Source organism: Arachis ipaensis, chromosome B05 (assembly GCF_000816755.2).
Source record: "Arachis ipaensis cultivar K30076 chromosome B05, Araip1.1, whole genome shotgun sequence".
In the NCBI taxonomy this organism is placed as follows: Eukaryota; Viridiplantae; Streptophyta; class Magnoliopsida; order Fabales; family Fabaceae; genus Arachis; species Arachis ipaensis.
This window is the reverse complement of record NC_029789.2, coordinates 94,194,733-94,205,781: the sequence shown is the minus strand read 5'-3', so window position 1 is coordinate 94,205,781 and position 11,049 is coordinate 94,194,733. Positions and strand designations below refer to the sequence as shown.

The 11,049-nt window shown below is 37.6% G+C and overlaps 1 protein-coding gene across 1 annotated transcript in view; it reads right to left on the bottom strand.

Moving 5' to 3' along the window:
• Positions 1-2,050, bottom strand: part of LOC107643746 (phosphatidylinositol 4-kinase gamma 5) — a gene marked incomplete in the record, with an annotated part of 3,657 nt that extends 1,607 nt beyond the window's left edge. Inside the window, 2 exon segments of the mRNA XM_016347476.2 lie at positions 1-1,094; positions 1,671-2,050. Coding sequence (XP_016202962.1) covers positions 1-800 — 800 coding nt within the window.

The following is an 11,049-nucleotide window of genomic DNA, read 5'->3' as shown; positions in this document are numbered from 1 at the left end:
TTGTTCCCATTGACCTCATCATTGACATTGAAGATCGAGTGAGTAACCTTAACCAACGCTGTAGGAGGCACATTAGCAAAATGGTCGTAGTCAAGAAGATACGCTGCAACTTCCCTGAACCCTGTCTCCCCAACCCGAACAGACCGTTTCAAACCAGGTTGTCCAAGAGCTTTTCCCACAAATCCTTTTGGGTTATTCGGGGCAAAAGGCTCCTCATCTGTAGGTTTCACAATCGCAACACTCTCGCCCTTGCTGTTCCGGAAATAGTAAGCCCCTCCAAGACCACTATGAACAGGAACAGGATCTATTCCCATCTTGATGGCCTTACTTATGTCATTAACCATATGTTTCATTCTATCAAGGTGGCTCGATTGTCCCAATATCTCAATTGGACCACTCTTGTCCCTTTGCTGGATATCCCTTCCGGATGGTGACAGGCAGGGCGTCGATGAGCTCCTATGCATTAGATTCCTGGTAAGAAGCAGTGGAGAATCATTGCGAACAGCGCTAAGGTCATTCTTCAAGACCTTATCCCCAAATGTCAGTGAGCTCTCTTCAATCGGGACATTAAGGGCAATCTGCAACCTCCGCTTGACCGTATGGGCATTGTCACTACGATCCAATTCCATCCCAAGTACACATCCCTTCTCGGTCTGCACGAAAACTCGCCTCCTCCCAGCAGGTTGTCTCCCTCCTCCTACTCCCACCGTCTGGTTCCCATGGTACTCTCTGCTAAGTGGGCTCCTTATCACTGCAACAGCCATCTGAGTCTGAACAGGACTCTCTAGCTTCCGAGACATGAACCGGAGCAAAGATCAGAGGAAGGAACAAAGGTGGTGGCAGTGGAAGAAATAAGGCTTCTTCTTCTTCTTCTTTTTCCCTCCACAGTAAATTCCAAACTCGAGAGACAATGTTGATTGTGTGAAACTAATGCCTTGGACCCCAACGATCATTAATCACTCAACCCCAAAATTACAGAGTCCAACCTTGCAAGTGAATAACCAAACAAGCAAAAGGGAAACAGCTAGTAACACTAGGTGAATGCAACATCTAGTAGGCCATCATGCCCACATGGCAAAAACCACAAACAAAACCTGCACAAAATACATAGTTTCAATCAAATTCCAATGCAAATAATATGGACCATATGATAAGTTAAATGTTCACAAAGAAATATTATACCAACATGTAACAGAGTACTGAGTTCGATGTATCTCCAGTATAAGTAAATCAGCTACAACCGTTATCTAAATATGAAAGTTAATAAACTTCAGGTTTTTTAACATTAAGTAAACATTACTACGCATTTTTCACACGCATGAAAAATTCAAGCAGGGAAATTAATCACAATAAATAACAATTTTGAGAAACCACCACAGCAATAACTTAAATGAATGAACCAATGACTTAATTACTGAGCTAAAAATGTAACGTAATGAACCAGCAAAAACAGTTTAGAAAGATTTTTCTTAAGGTTATAAATGGAAAGCTATAACGAACATACATATGAAAAAATAAATTCACACCCCCCCCCAACAAAAAAAAGAGCTGAAGAGACATGCTTCGAACCAACTTCCTCTTTCAACAGAATGAAAGTTACAAAAACTTTCTGAAAGATTACAGAAACAATGTTTGAAGGAATCGAAACAAATGAAAATAAATTTAAATACCCCGAAATCGATTGAGCTGAATCTTGGAATCCGAACACCCCCCAATGCCGAGATCTGAACGGAAAAAAAAAATATCGCAAGAGAAAAAGGAAAAACAAATCAACGGCGAATTCGTGAGGGTTATCGAAGAGAGGACGGCAGAACCGAGTACGAGGTGGTAAGCTACGATGTAAAAATGGGTGAGGCAACTCGTCCGAGTTGACTCGGAGGGATTTCTCTTTTCTCGTTCAAGCAAAACACAACACTGAAACAGGCTCGAAGAGACGAAGCCCTCTCTCGTTTCCTTTTATCTCTTTCTATTTTCTTTTCCTTTTTTCTCTTTTTTTTCTTTTGGGCTATTTCTCGTTGTGTTGCTCTCTGGCAGTCTGGCTCACGCGCTGCGAACGTTCTTTAACCCGGTGCGCTGAGGATGGTTAACAAACTAACCCTGGTTAAAACTTGACCACTTTCTCTTTCTACTCTCAGTGTTGGAGTGAGTGGAAGGGTCTAGAACTGGTAATCCGGACCGTTGATATAGGAATTGGAAAGCATATACGAGTCGTCTGATCAACTCGGGGGAACGAGAGGGAACAACGTGGAGATAAGGGACTGGACGATGACGTGGGTCACCGTCAAACGATTGTTGTCTTCGAATGGAGGGTGGCTTTTTTATTACGTGCGCCGGTACCATCGTCCATTCAGCTAAGACCAACGGATTCTGCCACACCTCGTTGTGAAATTTCAAAACTACCCTCATTCTGAATAGAATATGAAAGGTTGTAAGAACCGATCCTATCAATGAACTGATAAAGTGACTGATTCAATGATACAATAGTCTAATCTAGGAGTGACAATGGAGTGGGTAAAAGTGGATTTTTATCCTATTCGATTCTATTCCACCTTACAATAACTCACATAGAACTCGTTTCACTTCTATCTGCGGGTAGTAAAAAGTTGAACTCTAATTCGTCATGTTCTTACCCGCCCTATAATTATTAAAATTTAATAAATTAAATTATATTTTAAAATTTATATAACCATCATCACATACAAAACATAAATTAAGATAAAAATTTAAATATAATATAATATAATCAGAATTCAATCGGTTTAATTAAATATAAAATAAAAATATTAAAATTTAATATATAATTTTAAATATTTAAATTTAATAATTTTGAAACTACTAAAATTCAAAATTTCATAATTTCACATAATTAAAAGTTCACAAACAACTTCAAATGTCAAAATTTATAAGTTAAAATTATAAAAAATCAAAACGCACATAAATAACAAATACATAATGTTGTATCACCAAAAAAGACAACATTAACAAATAAATTTTCAACTAATTAAAGACATTACTCATCACAAATCATAATCAAAGCCTCAAAGGCACTACTCAAAGTATTTCAATATGCATAAAAACCCGTTTGAGATTCTTGGAAAGTATTCTCTTGTGGTTGATGATCACTTTGTGATTGTTCTATCTTTAATATACAGCCAAAAAAATTATTCATCAACAAAATTAACTTGGCAAAAATTATTCACGGAATCATTCATTCAGTTATTATTTTAGAAAATCAGCAACTCAGAGTAAACAAATATTCAACGAAATCATTCAATTCAACCATTATTTCAAAAAATCAACAATTCGGAGTAACCAAATATTCAACAGAATCATTCAATTCAACCATTATTTCAGAAAATCAGCAACTCAAAAAATTAGAAAATTGAAGCAGCTCAGACAACTCAGCAACTCAAAATTAAATTGAAGTTGCAGTGCTTACTGGTGACGAGTGAGGAAGGAAAATCATGACGACGGAGGAATGGAAAGTGACAGTGATGGAGAAATGGGAAGTGAGCTCAGACAGAGAATGAGAGAAAGCTCAAAGAGCAGTGTTGAGCTCAAATAGAGAGAGAGAGAGAGAGAGAGAGAGAGAGAGAACGAGGATGGCACCCTACGCAACGGTGACGCTACGAGCTCAACGCAAAGCTTCGTGTGACGGGAAAGAGGAAGAATGATGAGAAGAGGGCTAAGCAAACCTTCTATAGGCAACAACGGTACCCACAGTCTATCCTTCCGATGGTGATGGCACTCTCTACCGAAGAAGATTCTTCTTCAGCGAACCGTGTATCTGAATTCTGATTTCTTTTTTTTTTTAAAGCAAAACGACGTCGTTTGAGGGGTATCCACCAAACTGGAAAGCCCTTAAAAAAATTGACTGGTTCTCGCAATTCATCGGTTAATGATAGATTCAGCCGGTTCTCAGGCCAATTTTTTGCCAGACGATTCTTAGCATCAACCGAACTGTCTAAATAACCGATTTTTTATTAATCCGATTGAACTGGCTAGTCTGGTTTGATTTTTAAAACGATGCATATAATAGTAATACGAATATAGAGTAAAATCCCACCTCGGCCCCCTAATTATTGCTTAAAATAACAACCTATCTTTTATTGATCGAAAAATGACAATGCGGCCCTAACTACTAATTTCATCAGACTTTCAGACCCTTTTATTAAGTGGAGCACAGGGGTCGTTTGGAAACAATGTCTCTGTGAAACTCAAAATTCATGCTAGAAGAAAACCATAGATGATCATAGTGAGAGTGAGGGCATTTATCAACATGAGATTTGAAGGCAACTGGATTAGGGTAAATGGGTTCCTTCATAGAGTTAAAGAAGGGTCTTTTATTACCTTTTGAAGACGAGAAGAGGCGGCGGAGCGTCCTTGTGGATGAGAGGTTTATCGAGGAGGAGGAGAAGATGATGGTTCCTCATTTGTCATAGGTCTCTTTTCTTTCGCCACTTTGGCCCGTGACGTGCCTTCCTCCTTAGGAGCCGAAGATGATCTTAGATTGGTGGTCTTGGTTCTGGCCTTTGGTTTGGGTGGTTGAGAGGAGTGACATGAGGAGGAGTGTGAATGTATATGAATATGAGTGTAGGCTTGTGGTTTTTGTGGAGGGTTGCAAGGAGGACGTAGCCAGCGCCTCTTCAAGTGGCAACCTTCTTTCTCATCTTAAAGGAATATAAACGGAAGAGAAAGTAGGAGTGGTAGAGTAGGGGGGAAGATGAGAGGTTAACACTTAAAAAAAATAGCTTTAAATGCTCAGAAAACCTTTGAAAACCAAAAGAGAATTAATGAAAATGTGATTCAAAAAATTTTGAATTTTAAAACTAATTCAGGCAGTTTTGAAATGACAAGTCAAATAAAGATTAAAAACTGAAACTGATTTGACATGAGTGAAAAATAAATAAAAGCAAAAACTCTGTTTTAAAGTTAGTGATCAAAACAAGTAATGAGACCTACTTCATAAAACAGAATATCTTTCTCTTGGGCTCTGTGGTGGTTTTAAGGAAACACATTGGACCACCAAGGATTTGGTTCAGTTCCAGATTAATTAAAATCATTAACACATTTTTCAGATCTTCATGGAACCTAGAGGGAGTCATCATCTACCTAATTTATCTCGTGTTGACCTGAGAGACAAAAACAACCAGAAATCAAATTGAGCATATTTTGTTCAAAAACTCAGCATCAATGATGAGCGGATATTTTATACGCTTTTTGGGGATAATTTCATATAGTTTTAAGTATGTTTTAGTTAGTTTTTAGTCTATTTCTATTAGTTTTTAGGAAAAATTCATATTTCTGGACTTTACTATGAGTTGTATGTTTTTCTATAATTTCAGGTATTTTTCTGGCTGAAATTGAAGGAGCTGAGCAAAAATCTGATTCAGGCTGAAAAAGGACTGCTGATGCTGTTGGATTCTGACCTTCCTGCACTCAAAGTGGATTTTCTGGAGCTACAGAACTCGAAATGGCGTGCTTCCAATTGCGTTGGAAAGTAGACATCCAGGGCTTTTCAGCAATATATAATAGTCCATACTTTGCATAAGAATAGACGACGTAAACTGGCGTTCAACGCCAGTTCTCTGCCCAATTCTGGCGTCCAGCGCCAGAAAAGGATCAAAAGCTGGAGTTGAACGCCCAAACTGGCATAAAAACTGGCGTTCAACTCCACAAATGGCCTCTGCACAGGTTAGTGGTACGCGTTGTGAAAAGTGTGATTCACAATTCGTGCACCAAGTTTTTGGCGCCGTTGCCGGGGATTGTTTGTGTTTGAACAACTGACGGATTATTTTGTTGCTTAGATTAGGAAAAAAATCTTTCTTTTTGGTTTAGAGTCTTTTATTATTTATCCCTAGTTAAAACACTTTAAATTTATAGCTCAGTTAATTAGAACGTGGTGTTTATGTTCATGGTAATTGGCTATCATAATTTTTTTTAAAAAAAAAAAACCTTTTTCAAAAATAATTTTTCTATTAAATCCTGTGCCAAACTTTAAGTTTGGTGTTTTCAAAAATAATCTTTCTTAAAATTTTCGAAAATTCCATAACTCATTTGGCTAGAGCGTTAATCTGTGTTCTTGGTAATTGGGTTAGAATCTTTTATACTCTTTTCAAAAACTTCTTTTTCATAAATAATATTTTCTCTATTAAATTGTGTGCCAAACTTTAAGTTTGGTGTTTTCTTGTTGAATTCCCTTTGGTTTTCGAAAAATTTGGTGGTTTTCTAAAAATTTTAAGTTTGGTGTTCCTTCTTCATGTTCTTGTGTTCTTGTGAGTCTTCAAAGTGTTCTTGAGTTTTCCTTGTGTCTTGATCTTAAAATTTTTAAGTTTGGTGTTCCTTGGTGTTTTCTCTCCAAAATTTTCAAAAACAAGGAGCATTAGATCTAAAAATTTTAAATCTTGTACTATCTTATTATTTTTCTCTCTCCTCACTAAATTCAAAAATATCTTTTCAAAATTTGTTTCAACTAACTAACTAACTTAGGTAGAGTAATTAGTGACTCTTGAGTTATCTAATTCCTTTGTTGATTGATAATTAGAAGTTGCTAATTGATTTAGATACCACTAAAGCTAGTCTTTCCCTTGGGAGTTGGCTAGGACTTGTGGAATCAAGTTGATTCATCCACTTGACTTTCCTCCATTATTAGAGGTTAACTAAGTGGTAGCAATGGACAATTGTGGTCACAATCGAGGAGGATAACTAGGATAGGACTTCTAATTCTCACAACCTTGCCAAGTGCTTTTTAGTTGTTAGTTTATTTTCATTGTCATTTACATTTCATGTCTCTTATCCCAAAACCCCAAAATACAATCCATAACCAATAACAAGACACTTTATTGTAATTCCTAGGGAGAACGACCCAAGGTTTGAATACTTCGGTTTATAAATTTTACGGGTTTGTACTAGTGACAAACAACTTTTTGTATGAAAGGATTAGTGATTGGTTTAGAAACTATACTTGCAACGAGAACTCATTTGTGAATTCTAAACCGTCAAAAATCCAATCGTCAAAATGGCGCCGTTGCCGGGGAGTTGCAATGGTGTTATGTTATTGGTTATTGTATATATGTGAATATTGTGAATAGCTTGATTTTTGGATTGCTTGTTAGTTTTGCTTGTTCTAGGACTTTGTTTCATTATTTCTTGTTAGCTTTTGTTTCTTATTTTTTACTTTTACTATGAATTCTCACTTTGGCTATGAGTGTGATTACAACTATGTTGTAGGAAATGGGAACTTCAATGAAGATGTGCATCAAGGATGGGATGACCAAAGGTGGGTGGAGCCATATACATATGATCAATCTTCATGGCAACAACCTCCACCAATGCACTATGAAGAAGAGCCATTCTATGATGCATACTAACCCAATGGCTATGGTGAATCTCCTTGTGACTTTCAAGAACCACCACCATATGCCTATGAGTCATATCCTCAACATGAACCTCAACCACACTCACAAGCCTATTTTCACCAAATACCTCCATATGACCCTAATTCTTATCCACCATACCAACCACCTTATGAGCCATATGAACCATACATGGAACCACCACCATTTCAACATCAATATTTTCAAGAGCCACCTCCTCCACATTATTACCAAGATGAACCACCTCCAATATATGAAAATTTTTAGAAGAGATGAAAAGGGATGTGCAAAATTTCATGGCCCCCTTGGATGCGGTAACAAATCAATTAGCCTCCCAATGCTTGAACACTCAAGGAACTCCCATGGCTACATGTGGAGAATCAAATGAAGAACATAGCATGAAGGAGAGATTGGAAACTCCGGTGGGAAATGAAGGAAGTTGCTTTGTATTGGAACAATTGGAGGAAGCTTTAATTGTTGAAGACAAGGAAGAAGTGGTAGAAGACTTAGGAGATGCGGAGCCTCCATAGGAACATAGAGTTGAAGAAAACCCCTCCAAGATGTTTGAAATTGATGCTAGGGAGGAAAGTACACACCTTCCAAGGCATATTCCATATGAAGACTTGGATGGGATAGAGCAAGAATTGAGTTCCCATGGCAATGAAGAGCAAGCATCAAGTCCTAGTGGTGGAGAATCCTTTGAACTTGAAGAACCTTTTCCCGGTGCATTTGAAAATGTTGCAGAGGTAAACTTCTTTCACCCTCCCAATTATAGTTTGATTAAGGGAAAAGGCTTAGATAGTATTAATGAACAAAGGATTGAATTAGAGAGATCTTGTGAAGAGGTGGAAGTCCTTAGAAATAGAAGGATGGGAGTGGAATACGCTTTGTCAAGATCTTTGGGAGCATCTTTGCCTAGGTTGTCATCTAACCCTTCACTTAAGTGGGTAAAATTCATTTCTATTAGCTTCATTATCCCACTTGAGTATGGCTTGCTCGAAACGGATGGTCAACTTAGGATGCTTTGTGGGATGAAGCGTAAGCGAAAGATGTTTCATGGTTGGCGTTGTAAATCAAGGCTCATTTTGGTTGACACTTCAAGAGTTGAATACAAAGGTGGGAATAGTGCTCAAATAGATGGGTCTAGGAGGATTGTTGGCCACTATATAGAGAATTCACCTTACTCACCACCCGGTTGGACTAATAATGATGACCAACCTCAAGACGGGTGTGAAAACAAAGTGTGGGATCCCGGATTACAAGAAGAGGATCAACTTTGGGAGCCCCAAGCTTGTGAAGAACTCCATCAAGACTTGGCTCAATCCATGAAGAATCTTGGGGCACAATGGAGAACCAAGCATTGGTGGGAGTTCCAAGATGAATACAAGCACAAGCCACCTTGATGAGGAGCTCCCCATAAGTCCAACTTAAGGACAATAAACAAAAGTGCTAGGTGGGAGACAACCCACCATGGTAAAATCCTTTCCTTTTCTCTTTTGTATATATTGGTAGAATTAGCTTAATTTCATGTTTTGTTTAGTTAGTCGAGTATGTTTGGTAGTTTAAGTATGTTAAATAAGGTTTTATGGTGTTTTGGTAGCTGTTTGGAGGTTTGGAATGCTTGGATTGGTGCAAAAACATAGAAAAAAAAATTTTTTTTTTTGAAAAAACAGAGCACCATCCACGCGTACGCGTACATGGCGCGTACGCGCACTTACAGCATTTCCGACCATCCACGCGCGCGCGCCATGCGTGCGTACGCGTGCATTGAGAAGTTCCAACCTCCATACATTTTCCAGAGAGTTGTGCCTGCGCCGCGCCAACGTTGTGCTTTTCGCACAAACCAACTCGCGCACACGCGCACATGACGCGTACGCGCCACTCTCGAAATAAGCCAACGACGCGCGCGCGCCATGCGTGCGTACGCGTGGATGTCCTTTCCTCCATCCACTTCTTTTCTTTTCCTCTTTCCATTTCTTTCCTTCTCCTTTCTTCTTCCCTTCTCCTACCCCTCATCCAACACTTCCAAACACCATGAATAACCATTTATTTTAGTTAGTTAATTAGTTAGTTGGTTAGTTAATTAGTTAGTTTTCGTTTAGCTTTCATTTTATTTTCTCTCTTTTCATTATACGTGTTGGAGTATTGACTTTGTTTACTATACATTGCTATATCCCTTATTGCCTAAATGCTATTTTAGCATGAATGTTTTTAGATAATCTTTGTTGGATTCTATGATTGAGGTTATATTTTGTTACTTGGTTTTGAGTTCTTCATGCTTACCTTTTGAAAAATACCAAGTGATGAGAATTGTCTTCGAGCTTATAACTCTTTTGAATTGCATGTTGTAGCTAGCCACCATGTGATTTGGATCCTTTTCCCTCGATTAGGCAACCTATTGATGGATGATGTTGTGCATTTACCTTAATGCATTGTATATCATGATTATATCCATCCATATGTTTGACTTGAATGCTTTCATGCTTCTCTAATGCTTGTTTTACCTTACAAGTTCACTTAAAGCATCTCAAGCACACTAGAATGAGTACAGTGCATGCTTCTTTTGTGACATAGCTATAACCACTTAATCAACATGCTTGGTTTAACGCAATTTAGAATTCACACACCTAATAGTTCTTAATGTCACACTAATTCACTCACCTCATTCTAGTGATTTACCTTTTTAAGTGTGGGGAGGTCATCCGACCGGTCGTCGATTTTGGGTGACAAATTTCTAATCCCAACACTTTTGCATTTCATTTTAGGTTTTTTGGATTTTTGTTGCATTTTCTTATTTTTGCATATGCATACACAATAAGCTTAGTCAAAATAATGAAATTTTTCAAGATTTCTATCTATAGGGCATGTCAATTGATTTGAGTGAAAACTTTTCATAGAACTTGCTTGAATTATATATATTGTGAAACATGTTTTGAGCTAAGAACACAAGCTTGTGAGATTTGAGCCTAACGGTGTGGTTACATCTTACAACCACTTATTTTTCCTTCTTGTGTGCATTATTCTCTTTCTATGATTGTAATCTTTGATTTGTTTGATTCTTTATGTCCATTATTTTGTGTATTCATGCATTTATATGATTGAGGCCATCATTTTATTAGCTCACTTACCCAAATAGCCTTACCTTTTATCTTCCTTTGTTAGCCAAATTTGAGCCTACGCTTAACCCACTTATTCTTATTTTAGCACATTACAAGCCTTAAAGCGAAAAACAATAATTGTCCCTTAATTTGGATCTTTGATTAGCTTAGGCTAGTGTGTGTGAGTATCATTCAAGTGTGGGAACCTTGGGACATTGGGTGAATAAAAGGGTATTTTGTGTTGTTATTAAAAAAAATATTGGGAATTGGGTATATACTCATGTATTGATCAAATGTAAAACCTTATGCATTGATGCTCTTGTATATAGAAAGAAAAAAATGAGAAAAACAAAAGAAAAAGAAAAAAAATGATATGGAAAAGAAAAAAATAGAAAAAAAAAAGAAGAAAAAAAATAATAAAAAGGGGACAAAATGCCCCAAGGCAAGGTCCAATAAAATCAATNGCAGAAAGAGGTCACCAAATTACTGGAGGCTGGGATTATTTATCCTATTTCTGATAGCCCCTGGGTGAGCCTTGTTCAAGTCGTCCCAAAAAAGGGAGGCATGACAGTGAT